Source organism: Dama dama, chromosome 30, assembly GCF_033118175.1.
Source record: "Dama dama isolate Ldn47 chromosome 30, ASM3311817v1, whole genome shotgun sequence".
Classification (NCBI taxonomy): Eukaryota; Metazoa; Chordata; class Mammalia; order Artiodactyla; family Cervidae; genus Dama; species Dama dama.
Window position 1 is genome coordinate 47008049 of NC_083710.1, and position 18236 is coordinate 47026284.

General features: G+C 36.7%; 1 protein-coding gene across 1 annotated transcript in view; it reads right to left on the reverse strand.

The window, feature by feature from the left end:
* KLHL1 (kelch like family member 1) overlaps positions 1–18236 on the reverse strand; it is a 481913-nt gene that overhangs the window by 292328 nt on the left and 171349 nt on the right. Inside the window, exon 2 of the mRNA XM_061133331.1 lies at positions 1222–1404. Within this exon, the coding sequence (XP_060989314.1) occupies positions 1222–1404 (183 nt within the window). The remainder of the gene's footprint in view (positions 1–1221; positions 1405–18236) is intronic.

Sequence of the window (18236 nt, forward strand, 5' to 3'; positions counted from 1 at the left end):
ATATTGTATTTTTGGAGAAGGAAATGGCAACTCACTCCCGTATTCTTGCCTGGAGAAGTCCATGGACAGAGGAGCCTGACAAGCTTCAGTCCTTGGGGTTATAAAGAATTGGACATGATTTACTGACTATCACTATTGTATTATTAGAGTTGCTGTTATAGTTAGTTAATGAAATGAACCCCACAAGATCTAGATGAATTATTCAATGTCAAATGTTCTTTCCGGTGCATTTTTAGTGTATTTGTTTAAATGCAATGTCCACGATTTAACATTTTTATCATGTTGGAAATACACTTATATTTTGGAATTCTTTTAATAGTTTGCACTTAGGTGCATATATATTATCTAGATAATGCAATATAAGTTAAAAAATATGGGAAAGAGAGGTACATTGAAAATATTTATTTTATGCAATTTATTGTTTTCTATTATTCATCAGTATTAATGGTATCAAATGGCATACATCAAGGTAGCCTAAGGCAATTTGTCCATATATTCAACTATTTAAAATAATTAGTATCAAAAATTAAATTAAAATTCTTTTTTCATTAAAATCTCAAAAAAATAAATAGAAAAATTGAGGAAAAAAATTCAACATCAAATTTAATGAATTTTCAGAAATAAACTAATAGCATATCAATAGGACACAAATAATCAGATATCTAATTCATGTAACTTAGAATTATTATTTATAAGTAAATAATCAGGAATATTTAAAAATGCATTAATCTTTGAATATATTGGGCCTTAGAAATAATCAGTATGCCATAAATTAAAGAACTTTTAATAAATTTAAAATAAAGATATCACTATGAATTTCCTAGTTGAAAAAGACAGTGTACACCAAAAATAACCTGACTTTCTTTCAATTTTGACAGAGAAGCATATCTCATTTCAGAGCTTAGGTACATACCCCTAAGTCAAAATTGATTCCCAATTAGTATGACTCAGTAGTGAGTCAATAAAATGGGGTATTTTTCAACCTTATTAGAAGCTTCATTTTGAACTATTTACATTTTACTTTACTTTGATTCTTAAAAAGTTTACTTCTTAAAAAAATGAGTTAACGTAGCACTATAACTCTCACCAAGAAAATTACCCAAACTTCCTTAAAAATGTGGATTCTTACTTCTCTAGTTGTAGAGTATTTTAAAATCTATATACCAGACCATCATTCTAAATATATGCATTCAAATTTCTGATAAAGACAGATTACTATACCTATGTGCAGGTATTTTTCGGTTCCCAACAATCAGGATAACATCACAGAGTTGTTGTTGCTTCAGATAACTTTCCATTTTTCTGAATGTTTGCTCAGCATGGTGCACAGCCTGATAGAATTCTTCAGAGCTACCAGAATCCATATCACTTTGAGGTGTCAGCAAATGGTTAGTTTCTGACAGTCTGCAAACCACACACAAAAAGCACAAAAAGATGGGGTTTATAAAGTGCCACGAATTGTTCAGAACTACATAAAAGTTTTAGTTTTAAATTTAAGCTTCTCTTCTTATGTCCATTATTATTAATATGTCAGAAAAATCCATTTGGGGTTAAACAATTTGTTTTAGGAAGCAATAAATGAATTGTAAATTTTTCTCATCTTAAAGAAATTTAAAAGATAGGTTATCTGTATTTATTAGGAGATAATAAACCTGACAACAGTGAGAAATGGTAAATTACAAACATAACCTCCCTAAAATGAATTACTAGTTAAATGTTACTTTAATCAATTTGACATTGAGTTTGACCATTTAATTATATGTTTCTAAATTACTATTCTTGTGAGGTTTAAGTAAATGTTTTATATAACTAGGTGATTTTTACTGTGAGAAATTATAAAATGCCATTTGGAAAAAACTGACAAAAATTTGAAAGTACATTGTTGATTCATATTCTGTACCCAACTGATTAAACAAAATCATACATATATAATTATGTAAAAAACTCAGTTCAGTTGCTCAGTCATGTCCCACTCTTTGGGATCCCGTGGACCACAGCAAGCCAGGCCTCCCTGTCGATCATCAACTCCCAGAGTTTACCCAAACTCATGTCCATTGAGTCTGTGATGCCATCCAACATCTCATCCTCTGTCATCCCCTTCTCCTCCTGCCTTCAATCTTTCCCAGCATCAGAGTCCTTTCAAATAAGTCAGCTTTTCCCATCAAAATATTGGAGTTTCAGCTTCAACATCAGTCCTTCCAATGAACACCCAGGACTTATCTCCTTTAGGATAGGTTTGTTGGATCTTCTTGCAGTCCATGGGACTCTCAAGAGTCTTCTCCAACACCACAGTTCAAAAGCATCAATTCTTCATTGTTCAGCTTTCTTTATAGTCCAACTCTCACATCCATATATGACTACTGGAAAAACCATAGCCTTGACTAGACAGACCTATGTTGGCAAAGTAATGTTTCTGCTTTTTAATATGCTGTGTAGGTTGGTCATAACTTTCCTTCCAAGTTGTAAACATCTTTTAATTTCACGGCTGCAATCACAATCTGCAGTGATTTTGGAGCCCCAAAAAGATAAAGTCAGCCACTGTTTCCGCTGTTTCCCCATCTATTTCCCATGAAGTTGTGGGACCAGATACCTTGATCTTAGTTTTCTGAATGTTGAGCTTTAAGCCAACTTTTTTACTCTCCTCTTTCACTTTCTTCAAGAGGCTCTTTAGTTCTTCTTCACTTTCTGCCATAAGGGTTGTGTCATCTTCATATCTGAGGTTATTGATATTTATCCTAGCAATCTTGATTCCAGCTTGTACTTCACTGAGCTTTAGGATTTCATAAAATCCATGATACTTGACTTTGGCTCTTATATCTAATAATATTATAGTCTGTTTCACAGGAAAGACATTAAGATACCATATTTTATATATAGAACACTGTCAATATACATGCATGGTAGGACCAGCAGATTCAATTATATTCTCTGAAAATAAATCCTTAAAACAATTTAAAAATGAAACTGTATTAGATGCATGACATTAATAAGGGAATAAATAATGTATTTCAAGATAGAAAGTGACATGGAGTATTTTGCTTCCAGTTACAATGCAATAAAGTGTCGCTAACTAAACCCTTCACCAGAAACACCAGAAAAAAGTTACATGAAATATCAAAATAACTACTGGAGTATACTTATAGCTTCTAAGGCAGCTAGGATCTGAAAGAATAAGAACCTAGAATAAAGGTAAACTCATGAAAGTCAGCTCAAAATTACACACAACATTTTCTTTCCTCCTCAATGTTTCTACCAACTATAAGCAGCATCAATTAGGAGTCTGAGAACCTAAAAAGCTAATAATATGACAGCAAAGCAGAACTTCAATTTAAGTCTGAATTTGGCAATAAGGAGTTCATGATCTGAGCCACAGTCAGCTCCTGGTCTTGTTTTTGCTGACTGTATAGAGCTTCTTCATATTTGGCTGCAAAGGATATAATCAATCTGATTTCAATGTCGACCATCTGGTGATGTCCATGTGTAGAGTCTTCTCTTGTGTTCTTGGAAGGGGGTATTTGCTATGACCAGTGTGTTCTCTTGGCAGAACTCTATTAGCCTTTGCCCTGCTTTATTCTGTACTGCAAGGCCAAATTGGCCTGCTTCTCCAGGTGTTTCTTGACTTCTTACTTTTGCATTCCAGCTTTCTATAATGAAAAGAACATCTTTTTGGGGTGTTAATTCTAAAATATCTTGTAGGTCTTCATAGAACCATTCACTTCTTCAGCCTTAATGGTTGGGGCATAGGCTTGGATCACTGTGATGTTGAATGGTTTGCCTTGGAAACAAACAGAGGTCATTCTGTCATTTTTGAGATTGCATCCAAGTACTGCATTTCTGAGTCTTCGGTTAACCATGATGGCTACTCCATTCCTTCTAAGGGTTTCCTGCCCACAGTAGTAGATATAATGGTCATTTGAGTTCAATTCACCCATTCCAGTCCATTTTAGTTCGCTGATTCCTAGAATGTCGTCATTCACTCTTGCCATCTCCTGTTTGACCACTTGCAATTTGCCTTGATTCATGGACCTAATATTCCAGTTTCCTGTGCAATATTGCTCTTTCCAGCATCAGTCCTTACTTCTGTCACCAGTCCCATCCACAACTGGGTACTGTTTTTGCTTTGGCTCCATCCCTTCATTCTTTCTGGAGTTATTTCTCCACTGATCTCCATTAGCATATTGGGCAACTACCGACCTGGAGAGTTCCTCTTTCAGTATCCTATCATTTTGCCTTTTCATACTGTTCACGGGGTTCTCAAGGCAAGAATACTGAAGTGGTTTGCCATTCCCTTCTCCAGTGGACCACATTCTGTCCTTATTGCCAAATTCAGACTTAAATTGAAGAAAGTAGGGAAAACCACTAGACCATTCAGGTATGACCTAAATCAAATCCCTTATGACTATACAGTGGAAGTGAGAAATAGATTTAAGGGACTACATCTGATAGACAGAGTGCTTGATGAATTATGGATGGAAGTTCGTGACATTGTACGGGAGACAAGGATCAAGACCATCCCTATGGGAAAAAAAATGCAAAAAGGCAAAATGTTGTCTCAGGAGGCCTTACAAATAGCTGTGAAAAGAAGAGAAACAAAAAGCCAAGGAGAAAACGAAAGATATTCCCATTTGAATGCAGAGTTCCAAAGAATAGCCAGGAGAGATAAGAAAGCCTTCCTCAGTGATCAATGTGAAGAAATAGAGGAAAACAACAGAATGGGAGAGATTAGAGATCTCTTCAAGAAAATTAGAGATACCAAGGAAAAATTTCATGCAAAAATGGGCTCAATAAAGGACAGAAATAGTATGGACCTAACAGAAGCAGAAGATATTAAGAAGAGGTGGCAAGAATATACAGAAGAACTGTACAAAAAAGATCTTTATGACCCAGATAATCACAACGGTGTGATCACTTACCTAGAGCCAGACATCCCGGAATGTGAAGTCAAGTGGGCCTTAGAAAGCATCACTACGAACAAAGCTAGTGAAGGTGATGGAATTCCAGTTGAGCTATTTCAAATCCTGAAAGATGATGCTGTGAAGGTGCTGCACTCAATATGCCAGCAAATTTGGAAAACTCAACAGTGGCCACAGGACTGGAAAAGGTCTGTTTTCATTCCAATCCCTAAGAAAGGCAATCCCAAAGAATGCTCAAACTACCGCACAATTGCACTCATCTCACACGCTGGTAAAGTAATGCTCAAAATTCTCCAAGCCAGGCTTCAGCAATACATGAACCGTGAACTTCCAGATGTTCAAGCTGGTTTTAGGAAAGGCAGAGGAACCAGAGATCAAATTGCCAACGTCTCTTGGATCATCCAAAAAGCAAGAGAGTTCCAGAAAAACACCTATTTCTGCTTTATTGACTATGCCAAAGCCTTTGTCTGTGTGAATCAGAATAAACTGTGGAAAATTCTGAAAGAGATGGGAATACCAGACCACCTGACCTGCCTCTTGAGAAACCTGTATGCAGGTCAGGAAGCAACAGTTAGAACTGGATATGGAACAACAGACTGGTTCCAAATAACAAAAGTGGTACGTCAAGGCTGTATATTGTCACCCTGCTTATTGAACTTATATGCAGAGTATATCATGAGAAACACTGGTCTGGAAGAAGCACAAGCTGGAATCAAGATTTCCGGGAGAACTATCAATAACCTCAGACATGCAGATGACACCACCCTTATGGCAAAAAGTGAAGAGGAACTAAAAAGCCTCTTGAAAGTGAAAGCGGAGAGTGAAAACACTGGCTTACAGCTCAACATTCAGAAAACTAAGATCATGGCATCTGGTCCCATCACTTCAGGGCAAATAGATGGGGAAACAGTGGAGTGAGTGGCTGACTTTATTTTTCTGGGCTCCAAAATCACTGCAGATGGTGATTGCAGTCATGAAATGAAAAGATGCTTACTCCTTGGAAGGAAAGTTATGACCAACCGAGATAGCATATTAAAAAGCAGAGGCATTACTTTGCCAACAAAGTCCGTCTGGTCAAGGCTATGGTTTTTCCAGTGGTCATATATGGATGTGAGAGTTGGACTGTGAAGAAAGCTGAGCGCCAAAAAATTAGTGCTTTTGAACTTTGGTGTTGTGGACAACTCTTGAGAGTCCCTTGGACTGCTAGGATATCCAACCGGTCCATCCTAGAGGAGATCAGTCCTGGGTGTTCATTGGAAGGACTGATGCTGAAGCGGAAATTCCAATACTTTGGCCACCTCATGCGAAGAGTTGACTTATTGGAAAAGACCCTGATACTGGGGGGGGGGGGGGGGGGGGGGAGGGGGTTGGGGGCAGGAGGGGAAGGGGACGACAGAGGATGAGATGGCTGGATGGCATCACCGACTTGATGGACAGGAGTTTGAGTAAACTCCGGGAGTTGGTGATGGACAGGGAGGCCTGGCATGCTGCGGTTCATGGGGTCACAAAGAGTCGGACATGACTGAGCGACTGAGCTGAACTGAAGCAGAACTTCTGCTGGTACCGTGTGTCTTGGTGGAAGAATGGATATTGGCCTCAAAGGCAGTCAGAACTTGAGGGCAAGTGTGGGACCATAGGCAGGAAAGTTCAGGTATGGCCACTATTGTGTGCCACTTTTCCCTTAGTGGTTATTTGCCGATTCCTAAAAGTGCTAGGTGAGTAAAAAATAGTTAAGTACATTTAGAAGTTAACAGAGCTTGAAAGATAACAATTTGAATTTAAGGGCAAACAAAAACAGGAAACTCTGGCAAATACATGACTTTCAATTGAACTTCTGAAGAATTATATCCTAGAAGTCATAGAAACTGGAAATAGGCAAGATAATACAAAGGCTGAAACCTAGATTTGAATCAATGAAATATCCAGTTGAATTAAGGTGATATTCTAATGTAACAAACAGTCAAAATAAATTCTCATTAGAAAGAGATAACCTTATTTAGATTCTTTTATTTCTTGTGTATGTGCATACAACACTTGACATTAAATAAAAATAGTAAGCTTATAAAGAAGTTACTAGGAGAAAAACAAACATTAGAAACAGGCCACCAGGTACTACAGATATCTTTAGATGGGTGGGTTACAGCTAGGTATTTAGTAGATGTGAAAATAATTATCATTAATATTAATATTCTTTAATATAGCAGTGATTTGAAAACATAAGTAGAAAATATTTAAACTAAAATAAAAAGACTGTCTTCAGAGAGTGGAAAAAGAGATCATGTTCTCTAGGTGTTTTAATGAGGCAAATATGACATTGATACAAAACCTGGAAAGGATGACACAGGGAAGGAAAATTAATGGTCATTGTCTCTCTTAAAGATATTTGTATAAATTATAAGAAAATATTAGCAACCAAATACAGAAAAGTATGTGAAAAGAGAAATGAATACAAATAATAAAAGTATCAAATATATGGTTGGTAATGCATCAAAACTAAGTTGGACTTAAAGGAAAATTTTTAATTATATAAACCACTTCATTCATTCATACAGCAAATATCAGATTTTGTTAAATCTTTTTCACCTTGAGATTAACAACAAAATCTACTAGTGTTACCCCTTCTATAATTAGCCTCCAACTAATAAAAATAAATGAAAAAACAAACAAACAAACATTTTTCTGTAGGGCCTTGCCAGTGTAATGTAAGCAAAAACAAACAAACAGATAAACAAAACAACATTAGAGTTAGATAAGAAAAAACATATTTGGTATTATTTCCAGAAGATGTTTTTGTATTCATCAAACACCCAAACGAATATACAGACAAGTTTATGAATATAAATCCATTAAAATTATGTGTATTCTCTGTTATCTGTAATATTTTCCTTTGTAACATGGTTATTTTCATCAGAATTTGCATGTTTTCCTTAAAATATTTAATAGCAATAATAAATGTTTTAAATAGTTAACAGAAAAATTGTTATAGTATTTGTCTTCCTTTCATAAGTTTGCAAATTACAACCCCAGAATATGGTATTTTCCAGCATATATTTTAGAAATTCAGGCTTAGGTATATGTGACAAGAATAACAGAATTATTTCAGACATTAACACACTGAACAGAAATGTCACAAAAGTCCCTGAAGGATACATCTTTAAATCTAAAATGAGCATAATATTATTGACTCTCATTTAACTAAGGAGAATAGAGTCAGAACTGTAAGTTGCCAATTAGATCAAGAATGCCCCTTTAAGACCCTGATATTTCTGGTCTGGTATCAGACTGCATGACTATATAATGTCTAAAAGTCAAGATATTAGAGATAGCCCTGCAAAATGGCTCCAGATAGGTTTCTAGGAGTTTTGGGATAAATTCAGATCCTTATGTTAACTTTCTACAAGTTAAATAATGTACTTAGGGCAGAAAGTTTTACACCTCATTAAGAATTTCATAGCTTGGGAAATGTTATTGGGAAAATGATCTAGTATATTTTATTTTCAAGTCACTCAAATTGTGATTGATGCAATATTAGAGGAGATAAGGAAAAATATAATTTATTTTACTTTCAGTTTTAGAGCTTGGTGAGACCACAGACATAAAATGAAACAGGGCATACATAGAATTTGACAAGATCCAGGCAAAGTCAAAAAGCTAATTACTGTCAAGGTAGTCTTTTTTTTTTTTTTTTTTAACATAACCTAGGTACATTAGCAAATGATTATAACAGGGACTTGAGCCTTTTCTGAAGAATTCGAAACTACTTTGAGAATAAGTCTTAAAAGAACAGAGTTAGAAACTAGCCTCAAAAATTATTTTTTCAGAGTTCATATTCATTCCTAGATTTCTTTCCTAAAATTTCTAATGCCTTGTTTTTTCATGTTATATATTAAAACAAGTCACTTTTCTTGAAGAGTAGTTGAATTGTGAGAAAAGCAGTTATGTTGATTTGATGCTATTTTCTCCTTATAAAGTCACTGTCACAGTGCTTACACATTTCCTCTTAAATCTTTTCCTGGTCTCAGACTTGAGTAAGGCTTGTTGTTCTTAAATTTTGGCTCAAGATATAAAAAGCAGTTTCAGGATGCTTATGAATTTTAAGCTAAAGTTCACTGTATAATGAAGACTTATTATATACCTAGGCTTATTGTTTTAATAAATACAATCTTAAAATTTTAAGATATAGATGTCATATCTTTATAAAGTTTTCTGTATCTAAAATGCCAGAAAAATCTGACATTGAATTATTGAATTTTATGTCTTCAAACTAAATAAACTTTATAGCCTCTTTCTAATCTGAGAGTCTAACTGCTGTTGTGATATGACATAGTAATTTTTATTCTTATTGTGACTCAATAATATAAAGCCTCTAGCATATGGGATCTAGTTCCCTGACCAGGGATCAAATATGGGCCCCCTGCATTGGGAGAGCAGAGTCTTAGCCTCAGAACCACCAGGGAAATCCCTAAAGCCTCTAGTTTTAAGAAACACAATTTTAAAAGTCTAATATGACTTCTTCCCATTCAAATTTAAACATATTTAAGATTTCCTGAACCAAAGTATTTAAACAATAAAAATAAGAAAAACTATTTTTGACCTTTTGAAAAGAACTATGTCACTCAACAGTGGTGGCTACAGGACTGGAAAAGGTGTTTTCATTCCAATCCCAAAGAAGGGCAATGCCAAAGAATATTCAAACTACCACACAATTGCACTCATTTCACATGCTAAGAAAGTAATATTCAAAATTCTCCAAGATAGGCTTTAACAGTACCTGAACTGAAAATTTCCAGATGCACAAGCTGGATTTAGAAAAGGCAGAGAAACTGGAGATAAAATTGCCAATGTCTGTTGGATCATAGAAAAAGCAAGGGAATTCCAGAAAGAAAAAAAGAAAAAGAAAGAAAAAACCACCTCTGTTTCATAGACTACACTAAAGCCTTTGACTGTGTGTGTGTGTGTGTGTGTGTGTTAGTTGCTCAGTCGTGTCCAAATCTTTGAGATCCCATGGACTGTAGCCCACCAGGTTCCTCTGTCCATGGGATTCTCCAGGCAAGGATACTAAAATGGGTTGCCATTTCCTCCTCCAGTTTGACTCTGTGGACCACAAAAAATTGGAAAATTCTTAAAGAGATGGGAATATCAGACCACCTTACTACCTGCCTCCTGAGAAACCTGTGTGTAGGGCAAGAAGCAAGAGTTAGAACCAGACATAGAAAAATAAACTGGCTCAAAATGCACAAAGGAGTACATCAAGACTGTATATTGTCACCATGCTTATTTAACTTATAAGCAGAGTCCATCAGGCAAAATGCTGGGCTGGATGAAGCACAAGATGGAATTAAGATTGCCACGAGACATATCAATAATCTCAGATATGTAGATGACACCACCCTTATGGCAGAAAGTGAAGAGGAACTAAAGAGCCTCTTGATGAAAGTGAAAGAGGAGAGTGTAAAAGCTGGCTTAAAACTCAACATGCAAAAGACTAAGATCATGGCATCTGGTCCCATCACTTCATGGCATAAAATTGATCTAGCCACAACAGGGAGTTTTTGAAATTCCAAAACTTGTCTTTTGTGTGTATAATTAGAAGCTAAAAGGTCTGAAACTAAGCAAATAGAGAGGGAAGTCTTTTTCCATTGATATATAAAGTCTCCCAATGAACTCATGAAACCCAAAAGATCTGTGAATCAAAAATTATTTCACTTTCAAATACTGTTTCTAAGTTCCTTCCTACAAATAAAAATCTGTGCCTTATTCCCTGCATTTGATCCCTGGAATGGGAAGATCACCTGGTGAAGGAAATGGCAACTCACTCCAGTATTCTTGCCTGGGAAATCCCATGGACAGAGGATGCTGACAGGCTATAGTCCATGGGGTTGTAAAAGAGTCAAATATGACTTAGTGATTAAACAACAACAAATACTCTAAACATGGGTCAAGAGCCTTCTTCCACCTTTCCTTCTCCTTCAGCAATTTACTCAGAACTTGCTCAGCTGCCATTTTGTCTTTCCCTTTTTTTTTTTTTTTTTTTTTTTGCCTCTGCCACGTAACATGTGAGCTCTTAGTTCCCCAATCAGGGATAAAACCTGTTCAACCTGTAGTAGAAGCATGGAGCTCTAACTATTGGACTACCAGGGAATTCCCAATGCCATTGTATCTTTCTGACTCTCCTGTTCCATTCCCAAAATCTTCCTACCCAGTAGTCTTCCCATAAATGCTTTTCCCTTTGTCACTACTTCCAGCCATGCTGATATCCACTATCTGGTAGAATGCAGGTCTTTGTCCCCAGCAGAATTATGTGCCAAACTTAAGGAATTTCCCAATGCTGTGCTTTTGAGACTGTAACTTTGTGATATACACCTATGATCCAGAATTCTCTGACTTGTATCAACTAATGAAAATCTTAGATAAAACCAAGTCAGACAATGGAAAACTACTGCTGTCTGGCTTCACCCTTTAGATGATATCCATAGAAAGGACATCAGTGTTGTGGGACCAACCTTAGTGAGGAAATTCCTTGTGTTTTTCTCACTCCATTGACTGAAGGAAAATTCAGTCTCTACACAAAGACCTGATGAAATTGTTCATAGTTATTACTCATGCCCTCAGAAAATATTCTGGGAAAACTCTGCCATCTCCTGTGGCAAAATCCTCTTTAACTCAATGAAATAATCTTTAGTTCAATCTTTATTGGGAAATTAATGAGAAAATCTATTGCTGATGAAATGGGAACAATTAAATTGGAAAACAATGGACACTCATGATCTGGTCAACTTGACTAATCAGCTATCTATAACAACCACTGCACAGAAAAGCTTAAGACCACGAATACGATGGATTTGCAGCTGCAGCAAATGGAAAGACAAATTCTCAAGGGCCCTTCTAGAGTACAGGTCCCTACCACTATCAGCTGCCTGGCCGTTTGAAGAATTACCCAAAGTTAAAAAGAAGGCCCTATCAGTGCCCAAATCTCCTGTCCTGATTGGTTTAAAGAACTTTCTGAGAAATTTGACAGATATCCCCCTTTCCTAGATACTCACAAATAAGCATGATCTGAGGAGAGTGTTGGGGTCATCTCAATATTTCATTAACACTATGGGGAGAATTGGACTTTTTATAGAATCCAAGACTATTACTGCTCTTGTAGACATAAGAACAAATGTCTGTCTTGAACCCCGCCAGCCTCAGGATCACCCTTTCTCAGAGCACAGGAAAGGCACAAATGGTGGGAGTTTCCAACACAGATACCAAGCTAAATATATTGGGTCCCTTGTTTTTTAGATAGGGTCTTTTCTAGGAACTTACCAGTTTCTTCTTTTTCCTTCTCTACTTTTTGGGCTGAAACCTCCAGCAATTATTACAAGCAATTTTTTTCCTTTTCCCCACAAAGGGGAAATACATCTATAAATTCTTGACCCCTCCAGATCTGATCCTAACTCCAGTCCTAATGTTAAGAGTCCCCTTCCTTGCTGCTGTTTTGTCAATTCCCAGTCACAAAGATTTGCTAGATTCTGTTCCTCCTAACTTATGGACTACTTCTTTAAATGGCATCGGACACATTCATTCAGCCTCATCAATTAAGATTCAGGTAGACTCTAATTCTGGGAAAGACTGAGGGCAGAAGGAGAAAGGGGTGACAGAGGATGAGATGGTTGGATAGCACGGACTCAATGGACCTGAGTTTAAGCAAACTCCAGCAGACAGTGAAGGACACAGAAGCCTGGTGTGCTGTAGTCCATGGGGTTGCAAAAAGTCAGACACGTCTTAGTGACTGAAGAACAGCAGACCCTAGTAAACCTTTGCCTCCCTTGAGGCAAAACCTTCTCAGACCTGAAGCCCTAGGAAAAAATGTGTCCCATTGCCAAGGGATACCCCTAAAGGGGCCTCATAATCCCATGAACAAGTCCCTGTAACACAATAGTCCTTCCCATACACAAATTTCATAATGCAGGCAGCCATTTCATTCAAGATCTTTGAGCCATAAACAATACAGTAATACCACATCTCCCTGTGGTCCCCATCCCTCACACTATTCTCAAAATCCTTACAAACACGTAGATTTTGTATGTGTTTTTGCTCAATCATGTCTGACTCTTCACGACCCCATAGACTGTAGCTCTCCAGGCTCCTTAGTCCATGGAATTCTCCAAGAATACTGGAGTGGGTTGCCATGCCCTCCTCCAGGGGATCTTCCCAACCCAGGGATCAAACCCCGGTTTCCCACATTGCAGGCAGATTCTTTACCGTTTGAGCCACTGGGGAAGCCCACAGCTTTTTACAGTTAGAGATTTATGTAGTACTTTCTTCAGCATTTCTATACATCCAGATAGGTGTCAGTACCTGCTTATCTTTATGTGGGTAAGATGTCAATTTACTTTGTGTCTTAGAGCTTCGTGGAAAGCCCCATTTATTTTTCACAGATATTGAACTAAGATTTGGCCAATGTATATTTTGCCTATGACCACTTCATGCCAATATGTTGACAAATGTTTGCTATGTTCTCCCATTGAGGAAGCAAGCCTCGGGGACAACCTACACCTCCTCACTCACTAGCACACTAAGGGCATAAGGCCTTAAGGCAAAAGCTCCAATTTTCCCAAACTCAAGTAAGATACTGGGCTTTGTTAGGGGCCAAACAGCTGCCCTGTAGTCACTCAAGAAACCATACTGGGGATACTGATAAAAAATAGTTGGGGAAAACAATACTTTTGGAAACCTCTCTCATAGGCAGCCAAAACGTCAGAGGTGTCAGATATGACCTAGGTATAACTTAGGAAAGCTTATTCATACTCCTCAAGACCACTTTCCTTTGCTTCCAGGTCCCTTTGCTATCTGGTAACGGTATTTTATCCAGCTGTCTTCCTCTCAAGGATACAAATATATTCTGGGGACGATTTGCATGAATTCCCAATGCATGGAAGCCTTTTCTTGCAGATGAGTCACTGCCTTGGCAGTGACCAAAATATAGTTGGAAAGGATTATTCTTATTTAGGAAATTCCCTAGGAATTACATAGTGTCAAAGGTAGCCTTTTCACTGCACAAATTTCAAATGTTGTTTGTGAAATCTGGCATTTCCATTGTGCCTATTAGCCTCAATTTTCTGGTCTAGTAGAAAAACCAATGTCATTATCAAAACTCAATTGGTAAAACTCTCTGAGGCTTTCAATTTTTTTTTTTTTTTTTGCCTTAATTTCTACCAATTGCTCTATTAAATGTAAGATTTACACACTTTGGAAAACAAATATTCACCCTTAGAAATAAATACTAGAAATTCATGATTTTTGGCGCAGGGTTAGATGAGCTCCTTCTAGTCAAGGGAGATCTTTTATATTATTGTTAAAGTGTCATTAAGCCTGTAAAGAAAAATGAGTACCTGACTGAAAAATCTTTACACAGTGAGCTCCCAGGAGACCATATAAAATAACACAATTAACAGCCAGGGGACTATGTTTATTGAAAAAGATAGCTTGCAAAGGATTCCTTACAGCCCAGATGAAAGAGGTCCCATCAGGTACTTTCAAACAAACTTTGTGCTGCTAAACATAAAAGTATTACCTCTTAGAATCCCATTTCCCCTTTAAAAAAAAAAAAAAGGCTTCCCTACCTGAGTGGGCCTCTGAAATACCTGGAGACCTAGAACTTAAACTGACTCTGATGTGAAGTTGATGGTATGTGATGCAGACAACTCTTCCAAGACTCTGGACCAGGCCAGTAGTCAGCATGGTCCCTGATTAAATCTGTTTAAATCTCTGTCATTACCTTTGTTCTAATTGCTGTCATCAGGGAATTGCTATATCTTCTTCATTATGTAATAACTGATGCATCAGCTTGCCACTCTTCCTTCTTACCTTCTCACATTTCTTCTTATACACAAAATTTTCAGTGAGTGAAAACATTTGCAATGAATTTATGCCTGGAATGAAAGTTTAGAGGACAAGACTCTGGTCTTTTGGTCCTTTGATTTTGACTATGAAAGACCAGATATTTATTTTGGGACTCCTCCATGTAGCTATGGATTTATTAATGTTCTTTGCCTTGCTATTTCCTTCTCCAGTATTATCATTATCTCTCTCAAAATCCATCCAGACCCTATATGCCTGGGAAATCTGCATTTCCCAAAGTCTAGCCACTGGAGGAAATCTAACAGACAGTTGGATCACCATCAACACTCCAGACTGATTGAATACTGGGATCCTCTTGCCTTGGCTATCTTCGATCTTTCTATCATCCCACTACTATGTCTTATTCAGAATTCATCTATTGTCCCAGAATATCCTATTAATTAACTGTGCCACAGCTACTTTTTCTTCTTTGTCAGAAGAACCAGATAACACCTAGCAGCCCCCAACAGTTTTCTAAAAATGTTTCTTTCAACAGGAACTGGCAATTACCTGGAAGCACTGGATTCAACTTCCAAACACCTACCTTTACCTCACTGTGTAACAATAAAACATATTGCTATAATAAACCTTTCGTATCCCAACAAAGAAGGCTTCTAGGCAACTCAAGTGTTAACAGACCATGATTTAATTTCACCTTTAACACTTCTTTTCCTTGCACTCCAGGGCTTCCCTGGTGGCTCAGAGGTTAAAGGGTCTGCCTGCAATGCAGGAGACCTGGGTTCGATCCCTGGGTTGGGAAGATCCCCTGGAGAAGGAAATGACACCCCACTCCAGTATTCTTGTCTAGAGAATCCCATGGATGGAGCAGACTGGTGGGCTACATTAGTCCATGGGCTCGCAAAGAGTCGGACATGACTGAGCGACTTCACTTTCTTTCTTTTTCTTTTCCCTGTGCTCCACCTAGCTGTGTCTTTATTTGTAATTGGAAGATTGCCCCCAGGGGATGTCTTCCAGTGGTATATTATTCTGGTTCCCTCCAGAATTTCTGATCTCACTTTGAAATTCTAAGACCCCAAGTAAGCTGTCTTTTCGCCTCTTCATGATTTGTGATCCTATCAGTTAACAACTTCTTGAATTACTCCAGCCATAGCTGTTCCTTTCTACTACCTTTCCCAACCATGTCTTGAAGGTATTGTCTGTACCCTTTATCTTAATCCCTGACTCCCTGAATGCTCCTCAATCCACTGCAATCCTACTTCCCCAACCACCCATTTAATGAAACTGCTTTTGTCAAGGATATTACTGTCTTTTCTTCCCACATTATTATTATTCATTTCTTAATGGTGGAGAGCTGGCCAACATGCAATTCTGTCCCTGTGCTAAACAATTCAGACCTAAACATCATTTACTTTGCCTCTTCCAAACAAACCTGTTATAAAGCATCTATTTTTCCAAACAATATATGAATTAGGCAGAAATAACAGCTCATGGAAAAGGACACAGTTACATCTGAAAGATTAAACTGCGGAAAAGAGTTTGCCTGCAATGAAGGAGATCTTGGTTCAGTCCCTGAGCTGATAAGATGTCCTGGAGAGGGGAATGGCAATCCACTCCAGTATTCTGACCTGGAGAATTCCATGGACAGAAAATCATGGCAGGCTACAATCCATGAGGTCACAAAGAGTCAGACAACACTGCTGAGTAACTAACACAACACTAACTTTAAAAAAGTTAACCCCTCCAAATTACCAATCTCTTTTCCCTTTAAGATGCCCACCTATGTGCCAATCCAAAACTATTACATCATAAATTCTGCACACTGCCAAGCAGCTCCCAGTGTTTATTGCCTCCTTGGTTCAAATAACAAATCATGTTATAAGTTCCAATCTGATCTGATACTTCAACTTTAAATACTCTTCAGCTCAATCTTTAATTCTAGGAATACTAACTAATTCTACTTCCTGCTGTGTATTAAATTTCTTTCTTCTAAAGTTTTCACACGCATATTTTTTCTTTACCTGAAACTTGCATAACACATTGAGATTCTCATGAATAACTTTACTCCTTCAGAGATCAGTTTAAATATTAATTCTTTCAGAAAGATATATTTTAATCTTCATAGCTTGTGAGGTTGCAGTTTACCCAGATATGCTAACTACCTAGTATGATTTAAATACATCTCTGGCATATAAATATTTTAGGAGTTCATTAACTATTTGTGGAATAAATCAGCTACTTTATATTTGTTTGTTTCATAGAATGCAAGAATATATTTTTGGTAAAGGCGTTTATATCTCAAAATCCAACAGAAGTGCCTGGCACACATAAATAGTCGTTAAATGTTTGAGTGAATTGCTATTGCTAAATTTTCAATAGCTCCGAGTTCAGTACAAAAAAAAAAAAAAAAAAAAACAGAAAACTAAAAACAAAACATTTGCAATTAGTATAAACAGAATATACTTCCATGTATTCTCTCATAGTGCATTTATGTATGCTGTGAAAATACTAAAGAGTAAACTAAATATAATGTAGTACTTTAAAAAATGATCTAAACAGGTATCTTGATACATTAATTTCAAACAAGAAACCCTAACAAAGACTAGATCTCAGTATTATTGGACTTCCCAGTTGGCACTAGTGGTAAAGAACATGCCTGCCAATGGAGGAGACATGAGGCACAGGTTTGATCCCTGAGTCGGGAAGATCCTTTGGAAGAGGGCATAGCAATTCACCCCAGTATTCTTGCCTGGAGAATGCCCATAGACAGGGGGTCTGGTGGGCTACAGTCCACAGGGTTGCACAGACTTGGACATGGCTGAACCAACTGAGAATGCAAGCACAATATTTTAATATCAATGATTAAGAGTAGAACTAAAATGGCAAGATAAATTTGTAAGAAATGTTTTGTTTATCTTGATAAGTTAGTTAGCTGTGATCTTGTGAGAATAATTTCAAAAACATTTCTAAAACAATAAAAAAAAAATTACTCATGCAGAGTTCTTGGGGAAGGCCTGTAATTAGTGAAAGATTATTTTATTTAAATGAAAAAAATAGCCATTCCAGATCTGCAAATTTAGTATACATTGAAGAAAATGTACATTTCTTTATATTATGTTTTCATTACGATAATTATTTTACCTTAAAAAATATTTTTTCATGAAAATTTAAAAGTTTGTTATATTCTTTCTTTGTTGCATTTTTAAAAATATTTTATATGAAGCACATTTATTTCAATTTTAAAACTATAAATATATTATTACAAGTAATTTCAAAGTTCAAAAAATGACAAAATATTCTCAGACTGTAAAATGAAATATTGCATATATATTTAACCCCAGAAGTCCTCCACTTAGAGTTAATGTTTTGTTATTTTGAGAAAGAAAAGGGAAAATGTTTAAAGAAATTCATCTTTAAAAATCAACTTTGTATTATAATACTAGAATATGAAACATCATCTTCATATATTGGTATAGAAGA